A 25383-nucleotide genomic window follows, 5' to 3' on the forward strand; every position below is an offset into this window, starting at 1 on the left:
CCGACCACACCTCGGTAGGCACTCCCAGATAAAACTCCCCCCTCCGGGTAACCGTCACCGGCGACTGTCACTGGTGGAGGCGCAGGCGCGGCCTGGTCGCCTGGCCCTGGGCATAGGGGCTGCAGCGGAGCCATGCCCAGGTACACGGTGCACGTGCGCGGAGAATGGCTGGCCGTGCCCTGCCGGGACGCGCAGCTCACCGTGGGCTGGCTGGGCCGGGAGGCCGTGCGGCGCTACATCAAGAACAAGCCAGACAACGGTGGCTTCGCCTCGGTGGATGACGTGCGCTTCCTCGTGCGCCGGTGCAAGGGCCTGGGCCTGCTGGACAACGAGGACCCGCTCGAGGTGGCCCTGGAAGACAATGAGTTCGTAGAAGTGGGTGAGTGGCCGGAACAGCACGAACGGAGGCGGCGTGGTCAGCACAGTGCCCAGGCCCCTGGGAGGGAGGTTCCGTGGTCATCCCCACTCCGGGGAAAATGCGCGCCAGATGTGTGCAGGCGTGCTGGGCCCCGCTGTTTACAGTCTCACACATCCCAGCGAGAAAGGTAGGATTCTTACCCACCTTTTACAATGAGGCAAGACTCAGATAGGAGTTGATTTATCTCGAGTCAGTTAGGTTGCTAATAAGTAGCAACGACTAGATTTGAACCCAAGACTGCAGGTCTGAACCCCTTTGCAGTTTCCAATCATTTTGAAGATCCTTTTGCCCTTCAAAGAAACCTCACCAGACTAGAGGCCAGTAGCATAGAGGAGATCAGATTTAAAACAAAATAAAGCTGGGGATGGTGGTGGAAGTTAGATCTTGAACTTTCATTTAAACCCCCGTGCCTCCCCCCCACCTATATCTCTGCCTTTTTCTCCCCCACTTTTTAAAGACACCAAGAGCCCTTGAAAGCACATGAAGTCATTTTAAAGCAGCCATTTCTACAGAATTCATAGGCAATTGAAGAGCCCTCTCTTGGTTTACCAGCAACGCCAAATGCGGCTCTGGGTTGTGATCTGTGAGGGTCGCTCTCGCATTCTTGTTTCAGTTATAGAAGGGGATGTCATGTCTCCCGACTTCATTCCATCACAGCCAGAAGGAGTATACCTGTATCCTTTCCTGCAGGCTCCTTGGTCTGCTGGGGGCTGGGGGTGGGGGTGGGGGTGGGGGTGGGGGGCTCCTCCTCCCAGTGAGGGGGCTGGGGCTCTTCCCCACTACACAGTGTATTCCTTTACCTGGCTTCAGATACAGCAAATACCGGGAACCCGAAAAGGTAAGCTTCAAGCCACTTTCTTTTTGTTAGGAAAATTAAGTCCTACTCATTTGAGGAGGGAGAGGGCTAGGAAATTTTATGAGCAAATACCATCAATTAGGACAGGGCTTGATCGAGCTCTGTGTAGTAGGAACAGCATTATGCTTTTCTGTTTCTAACTTCTTTGCTCAGCCTTATCTCCAGCAAGCGGTCTTTTTAATTAGCTCATTAATGTTTCACAGCGGTGATCAAATTTCTGAAGTGTTAAGGGTTGGTTCTGCTTGAGACTTCCCTCCTCTCTCTTTTGAGCAACTAAGCTATTCAAACTCACAGAGATTCCCTTCTTTTGTGCAGTACATCGCCTTAGATGGGGACAGTCTAACCACAGAGGATCTGGTCAGCTTGGGAAAGGGACACTACAAGATAAAGGTATGGGGGAGGGCAAGGGAGGTGTCCTCTGAGCTTTTCCACTGCATATGGAAGTCTTCAACGCGCTCAGCTCTAATGTTTTCCTAGCTCACCCCAACTGCTGAAAAGAAGGTGCAAAAATCCAGGGAAGTCATAGATAGCATCGTGAAAGAAAAAACTGGTATCTTTTTCTCTTTGTGTTATGCAATTCCTTTTAGAGACTTAGAAAATATGTCCTGCATCTAATTGGATAATGTCTGTTTTTATTCTAGTGGTTTATGGCATTACTACAGGTTTTGGGAAATTTGCCAGAACTGTAATTCCTATCAATAAACTAGAGTAAGTGTGATTCCCGCCCTCCCCACAAAACACACACACATTCACATGCCATCTACCCCCATCTTTGAGATTTCATTCAACAAGGGAAATAATTAACATTTGCCCCAATTTAAAGATGGGGGAATAAGACTCGGGTTAACTTGCACATGAGTTGGTGTTGAAAATGCAGGCTTGCTGGTTTCTTCCATTGCATCATGCTGCCTCATTCTGTCCCTCCAAGGATTTAACTATTTTCCCTTCATTTCCCCAGCTGAGGGAACATTCTCACAGCAAGGTATCTAAGAGGGTTTTCTTCCTTTCTCTCCAGGGAGCTCCAGGTCAACCTAGTACGTTCACATTCTTCAGGTAAATCATTCCAAACACTGGGTGCCTCCTAGATCTTGTTTGATTTGATGAATAAAGTACAGCACAGCATGAGGCATCCTGTAACAGCTCCAAACACCAGTTCTGCTGTAGAGGAGGGAGGGAAGCAGACAGCATCAGACAAGACCAGCTTTTAGCTGAATCTCAGAAAAAAGAATCAGCCAGGTGGAGGGACAGGATTGGGATGGGAGCGTGTGTACCATCATGCCAAGAGAGTGGTGCATTCAGGGAATGAAATTAAGGCTGGAACTCAGGGAATGAGTTGATCAGGATGAAGTGAGATGGGAAAGTCTGTCAAGAATCAGCTCCCGTCAGATTGCAAGGGAGCTTGTGGTGACGAGTCTGGACGCTATTCTAAGGGTGTTGGGAAATGTGAGGTCTCACTGAAGCGTTCCAGGAAGGGGAACTGAGAAAGCGAGACTGGGGTTTCATCTTTGTCTGGAAGATGGGACTTTAAGAAGCAAGATGGTCAGGAGGGAGAGCAGTGCAACTATGTGAGTCAAGAAGTAGAGAAAGATTGGAGAGATGGAGACAGCCAGGAGGTGGAAAAGATTTTGTTTTTCCTGGAGAAAACATCAGTTCTGTTTTGCAGGTGTTGGGAAACCACTAATCCCTGAGAGATGTCGGATGCTCTTGGCTTTAAGGATCAATGTCTTAGCCAAAGGCTACAGTGGCGTTTCCCTGGAGACCCTCAAACAAGTTATTGAAGTGTTTAATGGTAATGTAATGGATCCCCGACTGCCCCTCCGTTGAGAGTGGGCGTGTACCCCGGGTAGACTTGATTGACGGGATGGTGAGGAAGTAGCTGAGACAAGACGACATAAAATAATGGAAATGAATGGAAAATGGGCTTGGCAAGAAGGAGGGTGGTGAGGTGAGGGGAGTGGGGGCAGAGACACTTACTCCTGTGTACTTTAACCCATTCTGTGTCTCACCCTTCACTTAGCATTTGGCATCTTTAAGACTGGAACCAGACCCTGAAGTCTGGCCTTAAGTTCAGGACTGGAGAAAACTTTGATTTGGTGGTGCCTAAATGTGGTTAGAGAATCAAATCATCTGGGAACCATAATGATTCCTGGATGTCCATCCCAAAGACCAATTCAGTAGTTCTGGTTGGTGCCTGGGATTGTGGAATCTTAATGCTCCCCATGTGGTGGGGTAGCCAGATATAAATAACTGAAATCCAACTTCTCGCAAAGGTAGAACAGAAGTGCAAAGAAATTAAAGACTTGCTTGCAATCGTGAAGCCACCTAGTGCCAGGATATGATGCAGTGCAACTCCTTAAAACTTACTTCTTGGGACAGGAAAATTCCAATGTGGAGACAAGATTTGAAATGCTTAGGAGGCCATTGTCCCTTCTCACAGATAAGGATAAATATTCTAGGTCAGTGGAGGCTCGGGGACTCTTTGGGGTGAAGGAGTGGGAGGAGAAGCAGGGCTGGGCTGTCATAGCAAAACGCATGCTCGAGTTCCCACGCTATGGACACAAGAGACCCATAAATATGATATGCCAACCAGTAGATAGCAATTTGAATGAACAATCTAGTATACAAGCCTGTGCTGAACAGACCGATAGGGATTCTAATACCTGTTCCTATTCCCACCCTGGTCTGCCCTACTATAAGCCTAAAATCTGATAGTACAACTTCTGTGTGAAGCCACCTATGCTTTATGGGTGAGTCTAAGGCACCCCTGGATCCTCGAGTTCTGAGAATTCTCCAGGGTGAACTCTGATCTGGAAGCTGGCCTGTGATGGCACTGATTTCACCTACTGACATTATTTAGCCGTAGGAAAAAACACCACTATCAGGAGTTTGAGTCTACTTTAGAAAATGAAACCTCTCTTTTTGGTAACTCATTGGGAATTTCCTGCACAACAGTGCATGTCTGTTTATAAGTGGTGGTGAGGTGGCAGACAAGGTGACTGGGAATCTGGCAAAAAAGAAGAGACTAATTTCCTATGACTTTCCTTCCCCAGAGAACCCCTGGCAACGCTTTGGTGTACCCAATCCTTTTGGGACATTTTATTTCTTTTCTAATGTAAATATTTACGTTTCCAAACATTCTCCAATAGGTTTTAATGGGTACACACAACTCTGGGTCATATGAAAATTTCTTAATTCTATGTTTAGAGCATTCCTAACTTTCTGTTCTTAGAATCAAGGCTGTAACGGACATCAGCTAGTTCATGATCACGTCCTTAAGATACATTGCTAGAATTTCTAGAAATTTCTGGGTCAGATTAGAACATGCACAATAAGTGAAGGGTCAGAGGACCAAGGAGGAGGAAAAAGTTAAGCAAAGATCATCCCTATGGGGATATGTGTTCCAGATACCCTTTCTCTGTGCAGCCTCATCTTGATTATTTCTCTGTACACAGTTCCCCCGAACAACTTCACACAGCAAATCTGAGCATGTCCTGGCTAAATCCTGTAATACTTCCCATTGTCCTTAGGATAAAGTCAAAACTTAAAGTGGCTTACAAGAGAAGGCTTAGTTACTGGGAGGGTTCTCCTTCCTTCTTTCCTTTCTTCCTCTTCCCCTCTTCCCCTCCTCCTTCCCTCTCCCTTACCTCTTTCTGTGGCAGCCCAGCCAGGTCCCTTAAGCATTAGCTATGGCTGAGGAATTGTCTTTCCCCAGGTATTTGTGCCATAAAGTGATACTAGATCCTGCTAGGGGAGGCTGGTCTCCCTGGCATAACGAGGACCCCCTGAATGAAGTGCTCTTGAATAACTGGTGCCTACTTCTCTCCCAGCCTCCTGCCTGCCCTATGTTCCAGAGAAAGGAACCGTTGGTGCCAGTGGAGATCTTGCTCCACTCTCTCATCTTGCTCTTGGGCTGATTGGAGAAGGGAAGATGTGGTCTCCAAAGAGTGGCTGGGCTGATGCTAAATACGTAAGACCTTATTAACCACTTCCATCTGCAGTACTTTCTCTAGGCTGGACACCGGGACATGCTTTATATCACTTAATCCTTAGAGCAGCCCCGTGAGGGAGCCACTGTTATTCCTATTTTATAGATGAGAAAACTGAAGCTTGGAAGTCAAGCTAGGCAAGGCTGTTAGCTTCCACACTCAACTGTCAGCCTTTTGGACTTGGTGCTCACCCCGGTAAAAAGGCACAGCTGCCAGTGTTAATTCCGGAAATTTATTCTGCACCTAAAACACTTCCAGTGCCTATTTGGAAGGTCATACACTGTCACAAGTTTATTTAGTCCCTGGTCTTACAGGTGCAGAGCTGTGGATCATAGCACTTACTGTATGGCTTCTGGAAAGCAGGTTCTATTTTTCCCCCAAGCTCTCACCCTGGCAGCTAATCAGAAAGGCTTGTTTTTGATAAAGCTTTAAAGTTTTCTTCATCCGTCTCCAAATTCCATCAGAGCAGCCCAAAAAATTATTTGAAGTGTCATCTCCGATCAATTGCTAGGAGGTGCCCTAACAGTAAGCAAAGGGGTAGAGGACCAAAGAGGAGGAAGAAGTTAAGGGAACAGATCATCTATCTGGGGATACGGGCTCCAGATCACCTTTCTTCCATGAGGCCTCATCTTGATTATTTCTCTATGCGCAGTGTTCGCCCAACCACCTTCACACAGCAAATTCGAGCATGTCCTGGCTAAAACCTGTAATGCTTCCCATTGTCCTTAGGATCAAGTCTAGACTTAAAGTGGCTTACAAGAGTCTTGTTTGTCCTGTTACGCCCAATCCCTCCTTGCCAGGGTTCTACATTACACAAGCTGGAGGTTCCTTGCAGCTGGAATATGCTGTGTCCTAGGCAGAGGGCCCAGCACATGTCCCTTCCTCTCTTCCCCACTCACTCCTGTTCCTCCTTCTGATAAGTCCTCTCTGCCCTTCTGGTCCTCGTCCCTACTCCTAGAGTCCCATTTGCCCTTCCTTTGTGCTCTCCCAGCACCTTACATGATTATTTTCCACTGAACTCTGCCCACTTCCCACCTCTTGGAGCACTTAGCATACTATTCCTGTAATTGCCCCTGAGCTTATCTGTCTCTATTTTTCCTACCCCAGCCCAGCACAACACCCAGAACAGAATCTGGCGTGTAATAGGAATCGAATTAACTTGTGAAGTTGACATAGCAAATGGTGCTGTCTCTGTCTTCCTTCCCTAGGTGGACCTTCACTTAGTGACTGCTTTCACTTCCTTTATTTCAAGGGAAGAGTGTTCTGCCCATTTCCCCTCACGATTCTGTTTCCATCTATCAGGCTCATAACCCCCTTTCCATTGGTGCTCACGTATTTGCCACACAGTGAGAAGCCCTTCTCTGAGGTTCTGCCAGTATTTCGATAAGTAGGATGAGGGAGGGGGCCTTTTTATGTCAAGCTCTGGAGGCGGAGGAGTGTGGAAGACAGTCAGGGGCCCAGCCTCAGCACAGCACAGATGTGCATACGTGGTCAGGAAGCAGCAGTAAAAAAAAAAGTGAGTCACTAAGGTGGAAACTGAGCACAAAGGACCTAGAAACCAAACTTCAGGGTTGATTCTGTGGACACTAGAGCCCCTGACTTAAGTACAAAAATTATTTGAAAGCTAAGTCTGCTTTCAGACTAAAGAACAGAGCTAGAGAATAGACCAGAGAAGTTGAACAGAGCCAATTCATCTAGGTGTAATTTTTGTAAGACAGACCTGTGGGCTGAAGGATCTTTTATTGGATTCCACATGAAATTAGAAATAGGCTGGTATTTCATTTGATACCCATTTTTATCTTTTAAACCGTTCTGCAGGTCCTGGAAGCCCATGGATTAAAACCAGTTGTTTTGAAACCAAAAGAGGTAAGGAGACACAGGGAAAATTTGTTCATTTTGAGTATTTATTTATGCCCTATTTTCAGTCTTAATGTCAGTCTTGCTGGTTTCTTAAAATAAATGTGGCTTACATGTTTGTTGAAAGTTGGTCACTGAAGAAAGGGCTCAGCCATAAGCATTTAAAAGATTCTTCATGCCACCAATGCTTAGAGGTTCTCTTACATTAGAATTTAAACTTCAAATCGGGATCTCTAAGGATCCCTAAGAGATGCTCTAAGCCAAGATCCCTTAGGATGCTCTAAGCCAAAAGTCTTGGACCAGAAATGTTTTAGGATGTCTTGTCTACAATGATGACAAATTAAGGAAGAAATGTAGCATAATTAAGAGCTAAAGACTATCTATGCAGTCTACATTGGAGCTATATTGCTGCCTTGAGAATGGGGATACTTAACAGCTATTCCATTTGCCAGATTTATACTAACAATTTCACATAGGATGGCACTTAATCCTCAAGTGCTTAAATAAGCATTACTGCCCTGCACTTTAGAAAATGTGAATAAATGTCGTGCAGCTGGCTAGCTAACTTTTCTCTTACGAAAGCAAAAGATACAAAATCAACTTGTATGTAGGTTTGTTACAATAATTACAGTAGGAAACTTCTCTCCTCCTCCCCAAAGGGTCTGGCGCTCATCAATGGAACGCAGATGATCACCTCCCTGGGCTGTGAAGCTGTTGAGAGAGCCAGCGCTATTGCACGGCAAGCTGACATAGTGGCAGCCTTAACCCTTGAGGTGCTGAAGGGCACCACCAGAGCCTTCGACACTGGTCAGCGTGATTCTTCTGTTCGGTTGTTATTCATTCAACCGGAGTTGGTGGGGCAGGCTAGTCAAGGTCTTTAGACACAAGAGTGGTAGAGGGTAATGGCAGGGAATAAGGAGAAAATCCAAATGCCTATAGCACACCCCTTACTGCTATAGCTTCATCTATGCCACACTTGATCCTTGAAATGACCATGTTTTACAGACAGACGCTGACCTGTGAGTTAAGTGACCTGCCCCAGATCACCCAGGTCTGACTCCCATCAAGCTATGTGTTGTCTTAGAAATCTGTTCATAGGGTTTTAGAATTAGAGTAGGATTTGGGTCGGTCCCCATTAGAAAATTACGAGAAAAACTGTAGAGGTGGTAGTTTATCTAGAGAGTAGTGAATTTGGAAGACTCTGTTATATGTGGTAGGACAGAAAAACTGTGTAAAAATGACCTAGTTAAATTAGGCCACTATAGAGCTCCCTTCCATTTTGAGCCTAAGTCTTCTTAGGGTAGGCCCAGTGTCTTGAGTTGAATTCTCTCAACTCCTAGTTTGGATTTGGATATTTGAAGTAGAAAGAATAAAGTCAATAAGGAAAAGCTTGCTTTTGGAGTTAAGGTTCTAATTCTGAGTGGTGGTTAAGGACCCCTGAGACTTTTGAGGGCTGAATCAGCACAGTGGATTGTCCTGAGCCATTGATGCTCAGGCTTTTTCTCTTCATTAATTCTAGACATTCATGCTGTTCGCCCTCATCGTGGGCAAATTGAAGTTGCTTTCCGGTTTCGGTCACTCTTGGACTCGGATCACCACCCATCTGAAATAGCAGGTCTGGGCATGTTGATGTGCGTGGGCTGATTGGTTTTGTGTTTTGTGGAAAGAATTGATGACATGTCTGCTGCCGTCCCCTCCACCTCTTCCACAGAGAGTCACAGGTTCTGTGATCGTGTTCAGGACGCATATACCTTGCGCTGCTGTCCACAGGTAAACAAACAAACAAACAGTTTCTTTTCTTTCCTCCACTTCAAGGGAGAAAGTATAAAAAGAGGAAGGTGTTAGAAAATCATGTAATGGTCAATTATAATCCAAATTTCTTTACTGCTTCTATTAAAAATCGTCTATATCATACTTCCATTTCTCCAATTATTATAGTTTCTATTCTCTATGGTAAACTGTATTCTTTTGAATTGCTTTGCTCAACCCCCCTGTAGAGGAGTCCAACAGACAATTTGCTGTGTTGGTTTAATGCCCTAACTTTTAAAAATTCGTAGTAATAACCTCATCATAACAGAGGTTATGGAGTTTTACTGGTAAAACTCCATAATGGAGTTTTACTGGTTGTCCCTGTTAGATAGAACTTGAACCAGCCTGCCAGGGATGTTCACAGGAAAGTCTAATCAAAATTCAAGTGCATATCCTTATCTGCGTTTAATAGGTAGACATAAATCTTCATAAATGAATCTGTGAGGCTTACTTTAAATAAAAAATACAGATGACCTGGGTTGGCATGAGGTACTGCAGATGTTACAACTCATTTGCATGATAATTATTTGAATGAGACATGAACATGGACCTCAAGAATGAAACAATATTTCAGCTTATGCCAAGTTCCAGTCTATTGGGGAACAAAGAGTCCTCCTTAGAGTAAATACCCTTATTTCCTTTTACTCAGCAAGTTCTCTTCTAGCTCTCCAGATCGAAAATGTCTATGGGGAAGAATTGCCAAATTAGCTCCACAGTAAGACTAAAATCCCAGTTGAAAACACCCTTGCTATGCTATGAAGAATAGCAGACTCCATGTGACCAGAATCATTTCAGTGTCTTCCATATAGTAACTCATTTAATCTTGTATTTTAGGTCCATGGTGTGGTGAATGACACAATAGCGTTTGTGAAGGACATCATTACCACAGAAATAAACAGTGCCACAGACAATCCTGTATCTTTTGACTGTCTGCTAAGCTGTAATTAGAGAATTCCAGCTGGTAATTTTAAGACTGCTGAAGTGATCATTTTGTGTAGCATCTCTGCTCTGTCACTCCATTTCATAGACTAAGTACCTGAGGCTCAGAGGTTAAGTGACTTTCTCTAGATCAGAGCTCATAAGTGGCAGAGGCAGGTCTGTGAACCTGATCTCAGGTTTGGAGTCAAACATCTTATACTTTCAAAATTGACCCATTAAAGATTAAAGTAGGAGTTTCCAGCATTGGCTGAGAGGTTTCATGAAGACATTTTCCCTAAAATTCACTGCTGAATTTGTTGGTAGAAGGATGAAGACCTACGTCACAAGTGTGATTGTGGAGATCCTGGCTGGGTAGGTCAACATTCATGCACGTCTTTCCTGGTTCTAGTGATGCCACAATGCATTAAACAGAAGGCAATCTTTGACCACTTACTAAGTATTGATCAAAGAGTTATAGCTTTCCCCATCCCAGGTTTTTATTTCTGACGTGGACTTTAATCAAATCAGTGTTTCCATATTTGTACAAAGAAGAGTAAGAACACTTCCATTTCTCAAGGATGGAGCTCTTCTTTCCTTCATGGTGGTCTCTCAGAGCTATCTTGTTTTTGCTGTGGAATGTTCTGTGATGGCTTACTTTCCCCAGAAGTTGATGTGATCTGTCAAGAGTCACACTGGCAGAGTCTTTAGAGAGACAAGACTGCCTTTGAAGACCACCAAATCCCCTGGGAATATATTTTTCCTATCCCACGTCTGCCTCAGTTCTTAACACTGGAGAAAGTGCTGAGTTAGCAGCCCTGAAAGCAGTTCACAGCCTGGGTTAGCAGACAAGTTTCACAGCAGCTGTATAAGGTTTCTCACAAGACCTTTTCAGGGTGGCTTCTCTGACAAGGTTACTTCAGCGTGTGTGTTTCATATCCTCTCAGATGGTTTTACAGTTAAGTCAAACCCACCCTAAATATTCCTCAACTCACTAACCCACCTCAACACCATCCCACCCCCCAAATGAGTAATAGTTTTCATGAACTCTGGGTTGTCTTGTCTCATCTATTAGTTCTTGCACTGTAGAGGAGAGGGAACCATTCTACACTTACATCATTTAGACTCGAAAGGGTATCTAATAGAGCAAAACAAAAACAAATTACAATTATTGGATATGAGGGAGGGGATAATTCCCCACTAAATTCTTCCCCAACCACTTGCCTCAGCAAAAATTTCAGCCAAATTCCTTTGTCAATGAAAGATTCTTAATTGTTGCTTGTAGCTGTTGTAATATTTGGGGGTTCTGCAATACTAGTGTTACCTGAAAGAATATTTTTCTCAATTTTCTATTGCAGATATAGAGCACCTGTGACATAGTTGCTAGCTGTTATGGGAGTTAATTTCTAATTGCTACAATCTAATAGCCAAGAAAGTTGGAACAACTAGAGAACAATAGAACATTCTTAAGTTCTAAATTGGTGCAGAGGTCACGTACCATAGAGATTCAGAGAATGGAGCGAAGACCAAGGCCTGTGGTTGGGGGTGGGTTCATGGCAAAGAGCAGGAGCCAGTTCTAATGGGCTCACAGTTACGTGCACAGAAAAGGTAACTCCAAACTAGACTAAGTTAACGTAACACATGCACCTCCAGCTCTTTCTCACACAGAGTGAGTTCCTAGTTAATAGATAGTGAATATTCTTTAGTCCAGTAGGTGAAAATTAGCTCTTTGGAACCTGGAAAGAGAGTCTGTTACTGCCTTTGTCTGGGTGCCTGTTGGTTTAAGTAAAGTGCATGGTAGAACAGAATGATCCCTGAGGGTCCTAATACTCAATGAGTCCAAAGTTCTCTGACTTAAATGGGTTTTCGACGACCCGTTGGCGGCTGTCTGCTGTGAATGCTGGCACAGGATCACTGAGTGGAGAGTTTGAAAGTGTTTCCAGAATTGATTGTTCCAGACAATTTGGTGCTTGCTCATCAGCAGTCTTCTATACAGCAGATTCTTTTATGGCACACAAGCTCACAGTGCCCCCCGAAGAAATAGAATTGACGTTTAAAGTGGTGTCCTGGTCTTTGTTCTCAGTTTCAGGTTATAAACTGTTTGAGGACAAGTACTAACCACGAGATTACTACAGTTATGGTGCTTTAGAATCTCTAATCTCAAAAGAAAACGTCATTTCATTTTCGATGTTTCTTTGGCCTCCAATTGGGTGTACGCAATTCATCCTTAACGTTTTTTTGTGTTTGCTTTTTTATCCCTTTATGTCAACAACTGCTTACAGACAGACTCTCCTTCCCTCTACCCCACATTCGTACAAGGACTGCCACCTAAATGTTAAAAATAAGTGGGTTGGGAAAAGAATTATACTTGAAGTGATCAGCAAATGTTATATTTAAGCCTTAACCTGTTTTGAAAGATGGTATTTGCCAGTAGGGGAGAGACTATTTCTGGAGGAAACTTCCATGGTGAATACCCAGCCAAAGTAAGTATTTTAGAATTGCTTCTGACCCTGAAAGCACATTCCAGTATAGGCCAACTGAATTGAGACGCTCTTTCAGGCCCTGGACTATTTGGCCATTGGAGTCCATGAACTTGCCGCAATTAGCGAAAGAAGAATCGAAAGGCTCTGCAACCCCTCCCTCAGCGAGCTGCCTGCCTTCCTGGTAGCTGAAGGAGGCTTGAACTCTGGATTCATGATCGCCCACTGCACAGCTGCAGCCCTCGGTAAGGACGCTGCCCTTTTCCCAGAACACGAGCCTGTCCATCAAAGTGCCTTTCCATTTTATCTGAAAGTATCAAATTATGTCTCTGAATGAGATCTAACTTTTTCCCTACCTCCATTTGCATCCTACCTCTCTATACAAATGCATCCAGTTGTCTCTTTCATTTTTTGATTAATAAAATAGAAAATAAAACTTAACGTTATTTGTTGTTAGTGCTATAGAGTTGATTCTGACTCCTAGTGCCCCTGTGTACAGCAGAGCAGAACCCTGCCCGGTCTTTTTGCGCCATCCCCTCACCTTCCAGCGCTGTATCAGAGAGGGCTCCACTGCTATTCATAATGTTTTTATGGGGAATCTTTTCAGAAGTGAGTGGCCAGGTCCGTCTTCCTAATCTGTCTTGGTCTGGAAGCTCCGCTGAAACCTGTCCACCACGGGTGACCCTACTGGTATTTGAAATATTGGTGGCATAGCTTTCAGTATCACAGCAACACGCAGCCACCATAGTATGACAACCCACAGAGGGTGGTGTGGTTCCTTGACCAGGAAACCAACCTGGGCCACAGTGATGAGAGCATGGAATCTTAACCACTAGACCACCAAAATAATGTTATACCTAAACATAATAATACACTAATGAGATTTTAAATAATGAGGTTTCCACAATTTGTCTGTAGAAAGCAATTTGACATCACATAAGAACTTCATCTTTATAGCTTTTTTCCTAGTCTCAACTTGAAGACTATCGGAAGAAAAAAGACAAATATGTTTATGGTAATGGTGAAACTTGAACTGACCTGAATGATTAAACTTTGGGTTCATTCCATGAGATATACCAACCACAAATAATGTGATCACAACGTGCAACAATGCTTACAAGAAGCAGGATGCCCTCTGGGAAAATTGAGCTTCAGTGTAGCTGATTTCTGACTCAAGACTGTAAGGGAGAGATAAGTGACACATCAGAACAGGGCCCAGCACACAGGAAATGCTATTCACTCACTTAATCACCACAACAATACCGTGAGGCAGGTACTAGTATTACCTCCATTTTACAGATGAATACCTGAAGATCTGAGAAGTTAAGTGACTTACCCACTATTGTGCAACTAGTAGGAACCAGAGCAGAATTCAAACCCAGGCATTTGGCTCCCAAATCTGTGCTCTCACTTCAGTTAATGAGGATCTCATTTTAATCAATACTTAATCCTAAAATATAGTTCCTAAATTTAACAAATAGAAATGCAGGATGCCCCATTAAATCTGAATTATTCAGGACATACTTGTACTAAAAAATTATTTGTTTTTCATCTGAAATTCAAATTTAACTGAGCATCCTATATTTTTTCTGGCAAAGCTACCCCAGAGGCAGGATAGCATGGTGGTAAATTAAGAGTGTAGACTCTGGGTCTGAAGCCCGGCTCTGCCGTTTATCAGCAGTGTGATATGGAGCAAGTCTCTTAATTCTGTTGACCCTTGGTTTACTCCTGTGTAAAACGGGGATGATCAAGTTATCTACTGGGGCTGTTTGGAGGATTAAATGAATTAATGCATATTAAACTATGCCTGGGGCTAAATAAATGTTAGTTGCTATTAATATTACTCCTAACCCCTTCCTAACCTAAACTTCACACTAAAACTCAACACAAATAACCAACAAAGAGCCACTGAATACATCTCCTCCTCTGTCCAGTGTCTTCTATTTGCTTACTTTCCTGCTTATTAAAATACCTCTTCAAAGGGTAGTGACTTCTCCCATGAACCTGGGGGGCAGGGAGAGTGGTAACTGATTTCTAGAGAACATTATGGACTTTGGGAGGCCTCCCTTGAATGTATTTAGCTTCCAAGCTGCCTATTAAAGCTGTTCAGCTTGCTTTCATTATAATGAAACTGGTAGGGTTTTTTTTCCTCCCCAAAGCCCCAGTGCATGGTTGTATATCCTAGTTTTAAGTCCTTCTAGTTCTTCTATGTGAGCTGCTGCCACAGCATGGCAACTGACAGATAAGTGGCATGGTTCTGCAACCAGGAAATGAATCCGAGCCACCGATGCGATGAGAGTGCTGAATTTTTTGTGTGTGTGTGAGGAAGATCAGCCCTGAGCTAACATCCACACCAATCCTCCTCTTTTTGCTGAGGAAGACCGGCTCTGGGCTAATATCTATTGCCAATCCTCCTCCTTCTTTTTTCTCCCCCCAAAGCCCCAGTAGATAGTTGTATGTCATAGTTGCACATCCTTCTAGTTGCTGTATGTGGGACGCGGCCTCAGCATGGCTGGAGAAGCGGTGCGTTGGTGCGTGCCCGGCATCCGAACCCGGGCTGCCGAGAGTGCTGAATTTTAACCACTAGACCATCAGGGCTGGCTCTGGTGGTTTTCTTTTTTTGGCCACTTGTAGGTTATCTTTCTGAAGAAGCCCCACCACTGCCTGCTGACCCATATAGCAGGTGTGGGGTCCCGGGACCTGGGGCTGGCAATGCTGAAGCCTGAAAGTCCTGGGCAAACCAGGATGAGCTGATCACTCTAGTTTATAGCTAGATTTTCTCAGGATCCCTGATAGCATAGAAACCAACTGAAGGTTCACTCAGAGCTGCTCTCAAGGTCAAAAAAAGAGGGGAAAAAACTCTTTGAGTTTGACCTTTCCTGTCTTCTGAAGCTGGGGAGAAGGAACTCTGTAGCCTAGGTCCTTGCTGCTTAAAATGTGGTCCTTGAACCAAAAATATGGCCATCACCTGGGAGTTTGTCAGAACAGCAGAATCTCAGGCCCCACCCGAAACTCAACCTTTGCATTTTAGGAAGACCAAGTGATTTATATGCAAAATAAAGTTTGAGAAACACCAGTCTAGGCCATCTCTAGGATTCCCCCTCCTCCCCGAGATGTCTCTGGCTGTCATCAAGCCTTTGCATAAACCCGGTGCATCTGTTTATGTCATCACTGAACCGTCAGAACTGTTAAATCTTCTTGCTCAGGATCTATGGATCCAGCCTCAATCCCCAAACACCACGCCTGATTTCTAGTCCCAGCTCTTCTGGTGACACAGCCAAATTGTTCTTGAGTACCTGGAGATGACCATCAGTCTTTTTTTCCTCGTCTCCCTGGCATGCTAAATGCCTCCAATTTGGCTTTGTAATATTTGGGTTCCCATCCCGGTCATCTTATCTCAGAGCTCTCTATAGCTTTAGAGCCCTTCTCACTTTGGGGAAAAAACCAATCTGCTTTGTTTTCCCAAAGTAACTTTGGGCCACCTGGTGCTTGGGTAATGACCAAGAGCTCCTGGAGAGGGTATTCCATGCTGTGGAGCACTTTGGGAAACCACATGTCATTTGGGCAGTTTGTCCTATTAGGAACGTACTTAACTTGCACTGGCCTCTTGCAGTTTCTGAGAACAAGGCTCTGTGCCACCCCTCGTCTGTGGACTCCCTCTCCACCAGCGCTGCCACGGAGGACCACGTCTCCATGGGAGGATGGGCAGCAAGGAAGGCCCTCAGGGTCATCGAGCACGTGGAGCAAGGTAACCCCAGTCAGTCCGGGATGGCAGGCCTTGCTGATCAACTACTATGCCAGTGGTCCTCAAAGTGGGATCCCCACCGGCAGCATCAGCATCACCTGGGAACTTGTTAGGCAGATTCTCAGGCCCCGCCCCAGACCTGCTGAATCAGAAACTCCAGGGCGGAAAGCAGAATAGTCTGGCTTTAACAAGCCTTCCAGGTGATTCTGATGCTTGCTGAAAATTAAGAACCACAGCTGCTGGCTAAGCCAGTTCATTGGCCAAGTTTTTTTAATGGGACTTTAAAAACGTATTCAAAGGTGGAGAGATTAGTGCCATGAACTCTCATATACACCTCACTCTGCCTCAACAGTTAGCACATTTGCTTCATTTTTTCTTTCAGTTTTCTCAAGTTATTTTCACGCAAATCCCCGTCATATTATTTTCTTCTTGCATACTTTATCTCTTAAATATGAATGCTTTCCTAGCCATCGTGATGCCATTATCATGTCCAACAAAAATCAACAATGTCTTGGTCCACCATTGAGTATGTATTCAAATTTTCCCAACTATCTCAATGTCTTTACAGTGGGTTTGTTCAAATCAGGATTCAAGGCCTACATTTTAAATTTGGTGCTCAAGGTTTTAAGTGTCTTATCATCTAGAACAATCCCCTCTCCCTTTGTTTTGCTTCATGCCACTAACTAACATTAACTTCATGCCATTAAAAAACCAAGGCGGTTTTCTGATAGAGACTGATATTCTGGATTTACCTGTTAGCTTCCTTGTGGTGTTACTTCTAACTTGTTCTCTGTCCCATGAGTTTCCTTTACGTTGCAATTGGCCCTAAAGTTTTGACAAGATTTAGATCCAACCCTTTTGGCAAAGATACTTCACAGGTGGAGCTGTGTTAGGCCAGGGTCTCCCGCCTTCTTAATTACTGCTTGCTTTGTTTTTTAAAAAGAAATTGCCTTCCTTTAGGAGTTGTTCTCTAAGTTCCTGGGCTTTTCCAACTGTATTGGAAGCAGTTGGCTGACAAAAGAATATCACTACTTTATGATAAATGTGCGAGTTGAGTATTCTTTTTTTTTTGTAACAGCTGTATTGAGATATAATTTACATACCATATAATTCACCCATTTAAATTATACAATTCAGTGGTTTTTAGTATATTCACAGAGTTGTGCAATCACCACCATAATCAGTTTTAGAACATTTTCATCGCTCCAAAAAAAAACCTTGTACCCTTTACCCGTCACTCTCCCATTCTCCCTGTCCTCCCCGCTCCCCCCAGGCTTAGGCAACCACTAATGTACTTTCTCTATGGATTTGCCTATTCTGGACATTTCATGTAAATAGAATCATACAATATGTGGTCTTTTGTGACTGGTTTCTTTCATTTAGCATAATGTGTTCAAGGTCCACCCATGTTGTCGCGTGTGTCAGTAGTTCATTCCTTTTTGTGGCCAAATAATATTCCATTATATGGATAGACCACATTTTGTTTATCCATTCCTCAGTTGAGGGACTTTGGGTTCTGTGCACCTTTTGGCTAATATGAATAACGCTGCTATTAATATTTCTGTACAAGTTTTTGTGTGGACATATGTTTTCATTTCCCTACAGTGGAATTGCTGGGTCATATGGTAACTCTATGTTCATATTTTTGAGGCACTCCCAGACTGTTTTCCAAAATGGCTGTACCATGTTACATTCCTACCAGCAATGTTTGAGAGTTCAGATTTTTCCACATCCTCACCAACACATGTTATTATCTATCTACCACAGTGTATTCTTAATGTTCATTCTCAAGATGGGCCCCCCTGTTGAACATGTTGCTCTGGCCAAAAGCTTGAGTCACCCTTCTCAATTCTCAGATCTTCTATCCAATTCATCAGCAAATCAACCTTACCTTCAAATGACACCAAACTAAGCCTTCATCATCTCCTTTTGATTGGTCTCCTTGTTTTCACTGCTGTTCATCTGTATTCACCATGTACAATAACCAGGGTGAGCTTAAAACATAATTATGACCACACAACAACTCGGCTGAAAATTTACCAGTTAATTCCTACTGCTCAAAACAAAATCCAGCCCCTTTCAATAGCCTACAAGGATCATGCAGTGCGTGATCTGACTTCTGCCTCTGCCTCTCCATGCAGGGCGTGATCTGACTTCTGCCTCTCCCTGCCACCTCTCTCCAATCCACTGTCTACCCTAGAACCACAGTGTTATTCTTATACCTGCCAAGGAAACATCCCTTCCTCAGCACCTGTGTCCTCGCTGATCCCTCTGCCTGTAACACTGTTCCCTAAGGACTTCATGTGGTTCACTTCCTCACTCCGTCCACGTAGCTGCCCAGGTTTCATCTCAGATACCTTTCCTGTCCACCCCAGCAAAAACAGCACCTGCCGTTCTTTCCCTTTTGTCGTTGTTGTTTTTTTTTTCCTAGTAGCACTTGTATTCTTGACATACTTAGGCTTGTCTTTCCCAGTAGAATATAAGGTCCGTGGGGGCAGGGATCTTGGCTGTCTTGATCACATCCCTAGATGGACCTAGAATGCCTGGAACAGTGCCTGGAACAGACTTGGTGTTCAAATGTTTGCATGACAATAAAGCAGGCACTATAGGTCCAATTACACATCCAGCTCATCTGATATAGTTACACCCTTACATCAGGGGGGTGCAATGAACAACAACAACAAAGAATTGGCGATTTGTAGTTCAAGCATGTTCATTGTTACTTCAGTTTGCTGTGCTTACAGATATTAAACAAATACCTATAAATCTTGGAATCCAGTCATACTGGATATAAAGTACAAGATGAGTGCCTACTTATTACAACACCTAGTGATTCTTCATTGCATAGGGGGCACAGAAGGAGAATAATTCCACCTGGTTGGGTGGAAAGGCATCCACTACTTGAGCACATGGATTAAACAGTGAATGAGATACACTTTCTCTCTGCTCTCTTAGAAATTAGAGTCTGACCTGAGAGGCGGACATTGGACAACAACTTGGCAACTCTTTGTAGCACTTACCAAAATTCTGACTAAAGAATAGAGTTCTAGGAGGATGTAACTGAACCTGATCTAGTCTGAAGGGACGAGAAAGGTCATCTCCGAAGGAGTATTTAAGATTAAGACCTGAACAATGAATAGGTCCAGGTAATTGGGGGGAGGGGTACAGTATTAGTTTTGCAATGAGAGGGGGAAGTGCACAAAATAAATTGTTTTCGGGGGGTGCATTGAGATGAAGATACAAGACATCCAAGTACAGACGCCAAGGCTCAGGAAAGAAGTGGGACAAATGACATAGGGCAGTGCTCTCTGCATGGAGGCAGCTGAAGGCTGCTAGCGGTAAGAAGGAGAGAGGACACCAGACGCAGAACCTTGAGAGATGGTTGCATTCAGAGTAAAAGAGGACCTGAAACGTAATCACCCACTGGAGGAAGGAAGAAAGAAATAAGCACAGACATTTCAAAGCTTGGGGGAGGGAAGAGGATGCAAGGTCAAGAGAAGCAGTCTTTTAGTAAAAGGAACACAGGTAGAAATTAGCCTCAGATGTCGGTAAAATCATAGTGTCAAGTTTTAAAACTTTGAGAATATTCTTACAATATATCCAAGTAGAGCTGTTATTTATTTGCTGAGGACGGTTTTAGTTCATGTGAATTATACTCTGTTAAGGTGAATAAAATAGTCATGTAAAACCAGAAGGTGTTTCCATGGTTCTTAGGATATTTTCAGTGTGTTTAAATTTTTGAAAGGGAACATTGAAGGTGGTTATTAGGCCACCAAATATCAGTTTATTTCAAAATAATTGAGAACCATATAAAAATATCCAGGTAAATCAAGATACATTGAATCCTTTTAATTTGTAATAATGAAGTACGTGATTTTTTAAAATCCCAGTTGATAGGATCAGGGAGAACTGCTGGTTGTAGACAGCAGCAAAAAGCATTTAACAAAATGTGGCAGAGATGGCGACTTAAGGTTCTCCTGCCATGTTTCACGTTTATCTTGGAAACTCCCCTAGGAAGCTGCCTGTTATCTACACTAGCGAAGTCTGTCATTTCCCCTTTCACATTCTCCAACCAAGAGGCCAGGTTTGTGTCTGTGGGTAGGGGAGGAAATCAGAAAGGCTACCCAATTCTGATCTTGAGCCCCAGATCTATTAAATAAGTGTATGCACTTGTTTAATAAGATGCTTTACTTCTCGAAGTTTCCAATTCCTTATGTGTAAAGTGAGGGGACTGGACTAGGAGATGTGAAGTTTCTTCCAGATCCGAAATGGATTCTATAACTTCATCCTTTTGCATTGTGACCTGTCTGTACTCACCAGAGTTTGTAGTGTGCTTCATAAATTTTAAGACAAGAAGTCAAATGTTTTTAATGCTCCATTTCAGTTAACCGCTTAATTGCTCTGATCAACTTTAAGCTTCTAAATTATTTTCTTGGCAAATAGTAGAATCTAAAGTGGTTTAATTTTGAATTCTATTTCTATAAAAAAATCCTCATTAGATGTGTCTTAAATGTAGAGAAATTTAGATTTTAATATTCAGAGTTGATCTCATGGTACATGCGATCATGTATGGTATGGTACATTTAATAAGAGTTCTTAGCTAGGAAAGGATGGTGTAAAGATTGTTTTATCAAGAAACTTAAAGTTGGCAAGATACCAATTTCTAGAATTTCAGTTTTAGTGGACTTAGGAGCCTTTGAGTTTGAAGGCTTGAAACAGACATCATAGAATTAGTCCCAGGGCAACCATTCACTGCTCATTCACTGGCGTCTTCAATCCTTTGATGAAGGTCTATGTGCCAAGTATTTCAGGCCAAAGGGAATAGCAAGACTAAAACAAATCGAAGTTTACACAAAGGTGGAAGTGGGAAACAGATGTCATCCATCCATCCATCCATGAGGTGAGAAGGGTTGAACTGAGGCATTTACCTGGATACTTCTCCCCTTCTCACCACTAAAGATACAACCCAGGGGTTAGAAAAGCAGATTTAAAATGATAGCCAAATACCAAGGCAGCTTCATTCTACCAATAGACAAAGAACCAACCATCTGTTAGTTGCCTAGCGATGGCCACCAACTTCGGTGTTATTTATATCCCTCAAGCATGAAGTCAGACTTCAATCAGCCGTGCTCTCCAACTCTCTTGTTTTAGTGCTGGCCATCGAGCTTCTTGCAGCCTGCCAGGGCATAGAGTTCCTTCGTCCCCTGAGAACAACCACTCCACTGGAGAAAGTCTACGACCTGGTGCGCTCTGTTGTCAGGTAATAAAGTCAAACAGGTCCCCGGACGTGACGCCATTTCAGAATTGTCGACCCTGGCAGCGGGTAATGTTTGGCTGATGGTTTGATGTGCTTTCTCTGTAGGCCCTGGATAAAAGATCGCTTCATAGCCCCAGACATCGAGGCAACGCACAGGCTGCTCGTAGAGCAGAAGGCAAGCTGGCTACTTGGCTTATTTCTTAGTTTTGAGTCATTATGGGAAAGCAAAGTAGGAGTGGGGAGTGGAGACACATTGTCTTATTCTTTTGTTTCCTGGCTATTCCCTGGAAGTGAGCTAAAGGGTACTTATGCAACTTCCAAGGCCACTAAGAAGCTATTTGATAAACTTAGGTGTCCCATGTTGCACCAAACATTACATATCTTAGGATTAGAAGCTGAAGTGAATTTCAAATGGAGTTCTGGGACAAGTATTCGTGGGGAGAAAATGAGATGAAAGGGTCATGGATCCCCCTCACTAAGAATGTTCTCTTTCATTCAAAAATACTTTCTCTTTCTATAATGCTACCATCACCATCACCTGCTCCAATGACTGCCTAGACCTGAAGAGAAAACAAAGCCCCAGGTTTTTATTTCAAAGGGCTGTGGGTCTGTCCAGTGCACTGGTGTGTCCTGCCCCATCACCTGGGTGAGATGTGGGTTGTCTTTACCGCTCATTTCCTCTGGCTACATCAACTCTAGACTTGTCGGACAGGGACAGATACCTAGAAGGCTGACTCATTTTTTTAAATATATTTTTTAAAGTTCTTTAAGCCTTTTGTAGTAATCTGTGGGTATCATGCTCCCAAGAATTGCTTCATTTCCCCTGGAACCATTGCTCTGCTCTTGGGGAACTGATTTTCTCTTTGATCTTCACACCTGTCATTTCTAAGTGTGCCCTGCACTCTTTGAGGGGAAGCCCGTTGCTTGCTGCCAACTTTGGTGCTAGTAGAGAGGGGGGTGAGAGGTTAGCCTATTTTTTTAAATTGGAATATAATTGACACATAACATTATATTAGTTTCAGGTGTACAACATAATGATTCAATATTTTAATATATTGCAAAATGATCACCACCGTAAGTCTAGTTAACATCCATCACCATACATAGTTACAAAGTTTTTTTCTTGCCCCGAGAACTTTGAAGATCTACTCTTTTGCAATGTTCAAATATACAATAAAGTATTATTAACTACAGTCACCATGCTGTATATTACATCCCCAGGACTGATTTATTTTATAACTGGAAGTTTTGACACCCTTCACACATTTTGCCCCCCTCTTCCCTCACCTCTGACAACCACCAATCTATTCTCTGTATCTATGTGTTCAGTTTTTTTTTGTTTTGTTTTTAGATTCCACATATAAGCGAGATTATACAGTGTTTGTCCTTCTCTGTCTGACTTATTTCACTTAGCATAATGCCCTCAAGGTCCATCCATGTTGTCGCAAATGGCAAGAGTTCCTTCTTTTTATGGCTGAATGATATTCCATTGTGTGTATATATACACCATGTTTTCTTTATCCATTCATGCATCGATGGACACTTAGGTTGCTTCCATGTCTTGGCTATTGTAAGCAATGCTGCAGTGAACATGGGGGTACATATATCTTTTTGAGGAGGTTAGCCTTTGAAAGAATCCATTTTCCAAGGTAATACAAAAGAATAGGAAATGCTCCCCAGCTGTCAGTGGCAATCAGATAAAAAGCAGCTGTAAACCCAAAACAGGGCCTTAATTTGAGAAGATGTTATGCTGGAAAGAGAATGGGTTGGTGGGTGGAGGTCAACACCAAACAAGGGTCTGAAGCAGTGCTTCTGCGACTGTAATGTGCGTGGGAATCACCAGGGGATCTTGTTGAAATGCAGATTCGGATCCAGTAGATCTGGAGTGGGGCTCACATTCCAACTTGTCCCAGGTGATGCTGATGCTGCTGTTCCAAGGGCCACACTTTGAGTAGCAAGGGTCTGAGGAACAGAGCTCACGTGGCCTGGAAATAGCGCAAATGAGGAAATCCACTGCCTTTTATCATTCAAGGTTTGCTTTAGAAAACACACAGGCCTACCCTTGAGCAGCTTTCCTTAATTCTGTCCGTAGAGGAATTCTCTAGGTTTTGTTTGTTTGTTGGCTTGTTTTGCCTTAGAAGAGTAAGCAGCTGAAAACCTTCATGGTAACTTCAGAAAAGTTTTGGACTTTGTATTTTAAGAGCCGTTAATGTAACCGAAGACTACTGGATACAGATCATGTGTCAAATGGCTTATAATAAAAGCAGGCAAATAGCAAATAGGCTAGTCAGGTATAGATAATGTTTTGACTGCAGATGGAGTTGCTGTTTAATGTCATGTGAAAACAATGTCGTCAGCATTTCAGCTTTGTTTTGTCCTTGTGTCTCAGGTTTGGGAAGTAGCTGTACCATACATTGAAAAATACAGGATGGAGCATATTCCAGAATCAAGACCTGTTTCTCCAACGGCCTTTTCACTGGAATCTCTACACAAGAACTCCTTCAAAATCCCAGAGTCTGAGGACCTTTAATGGGCTTTGTCATGGATTAGCAGATCAGATGGTACTCAGTTTCACAGAAAGCAGTAAAATGCTCAAGGGGAGACCTGAGAACTTTCCTAGGTAGATCAATCCATTGTATAATTCGGTTCTTCTAAGACCTACTTTGGTTAGGCTGGTGACAGTAAATCTAGCACTGTGTTCTCGTTGACCTGGTTCAAGATGCATCAGGTGTTTTCAGATTATAGAGTTTTCTTTCTTTCTTAATGATCAACAGGCCACTCTTATGCGTGAGAAGAGCAACTATAATTGCATGAGTCTGTCTTTTACTCTTAGCATTAGATTAACTCAAATCTGAAAACAGATTGGTAACATTCTTTTCTAAAAATGAGACTTTTGTGATTTGGGGTTTTTTTTTTTTTTGCTTTGACAAGCTCTCCACTAGTTAACTTCAGCTGACTGTACTATGCCATGATAGGACAAATGTTCCTTAATATGCCTTCATAAATAACCCTGTTTTAATCATAATTTGTCCTTAAGCTGCTCGCTCTTCTATAAATTGAATCATAGTAAAGAATAGTCAAGAGGTCAACAAGAGGTTGTGTGTAAAGGAGTTAAGGAATGAATATAAGATTGCTATTGGAGTGGCCCTTATTGAGATGTGCATTTTATGTTTGTCAAATATCACCACATGTATTGAACAAAAGGACTCATGTGCTTAAGCTGGAGTTGGAGGTTGGTATTATCACCTCCTTACTAGGTGTTCGCACACTCTATGCACATTCTTATAATAGTCCTGTGTTGAGAAGCCCCCTGGTTTCCCAGATAAGGCATCTGATGTTCAGAAGTTAACCAATCCCCCCTCTGTAACAGTAATCATTAAAATGAGGCCCTATTGACAAAGGTCAGATAGGGCCCTAGGATGTGTTACCCAATCTGTTTTTCCCCCGAAAAGAAGATAAAGGACCTTCTGGGAAGGCTTAAGTGTAATTGTCTGGATGAAGGATAGGTCAGATGACCTCTTGGCCTCCCAAGGCTAAGATCTGTGACTTTGTACCCATCTGTGCAAACGTGTGCAAGGCACTCCAAGTGCAGGAGCCTGAAACCATGACCTGCAGCTGGTCAAGGAAAGGACAGACACACTTGCCAGCTTGCCTACCTGATTACAGCCTAAAATGGGTCCAATGGCATATTTCACAATAGAGTTTTCACTCTTTAGATTGTAACCTGTTCCCAGGAAAGGTGGAGACAGAAGTGACAACTGCAACCCACAGCAATTCTGGGAACAAAAAAGGTGCTGGGGAACCTGTTTCCCAGAAGGGTGTTCTCAAAGCTGTTCTTTGCTAAAATGTAAACACACATGAATGAAGTTTGTTCCTTCTTATCCACAAGTAAACCCTGTGTTGTAGTGGCTGCTTTTCACTCCAGTGTTGGGGATGCTGCATTTCTGCAGGCCCCCATGGTCCTCTGGGTCATTGAGTTTTCTGTACAGCTCTCTTAGTAACTGATATTGCATGCCTTCAAGAGAATTTCAAGGTAAATATGGAATAAACTAAGTCTCAA

At 43.2% G+C, this 25383-nt stretch overlaps 1 protein-coding gene across 1 annotated transcript; it reads left to right on the plus strand.

The window, feature by feature from the left end:
• Nucleotides 1–25383, plus strand: HAL (histidine ammonia-lyase). The gene is made up of 20 exons (XM_058568615.1): nt 1–379; nt 1032–1092; nt 1229–1256; nt 1590–1664; nt 1752–1824; nt 1916–1982; nt 2290–2327; nt 2938–3063; nt 5102–5241; nt 7079–7126; nt 7777–7924; nt 8637–8732; nt 8829–8887; nt 9761–9841; nt 12259–12324; nt 12401–12566; nt 15935–16069; nt 21218–21326; nt 21429–21498; nt 23713–25383. Exons 1-20 carry the CDS (start codon nt 133–135, stop codon nt 23851–23853), a joined length of 1974 nt encoding a protein of 657 aa, XP_058424598.1. The 5' UTR covers nt 1–132; the 3' UTR covers nt 23854–25383.

This window comes from Diceros bicornis, chromosome 25 (assembly GCF_020826845.1).
Source record: "Diceros bicornis minor isolate mBicDic1 chromosome 25, mDicBic1.mat.cur, whole genome shotgun sequence".
In the NCBI taxonomy this organism is placed as follows: domain Eukaryota; kingdom Metazoa; phylum Chordata; class Mammalia; order Perissodactyla; family Rhinocerotidae; genus Diceros; species Diceros bicornis.

Excerpts from the sequence above, each read along its gene's own strand:
- HAL (XM_058568615.1), top strand. The coding sequence starts at position 133 with ATGCCCAGGTACACGGTGCACGTGCGCGGAGAATGGCTGGCCGTGCCC. Across the intron at positions 2,328-2,937 it reads AGTACGTTCACATTCTTCAG|GTGTTGGGAAACCACTAATC; the intron begins GTAAATCATTCC and ends TCTGTTTTGCAG. Across the intron at positions 3,064-5,101 it reads AGTTATTGAAGTGTTTAATG|CCTCCTGCCTGCCCTATGTT; the intron begins GTAATGTAATGG and ends CTTCTCTCCCAG.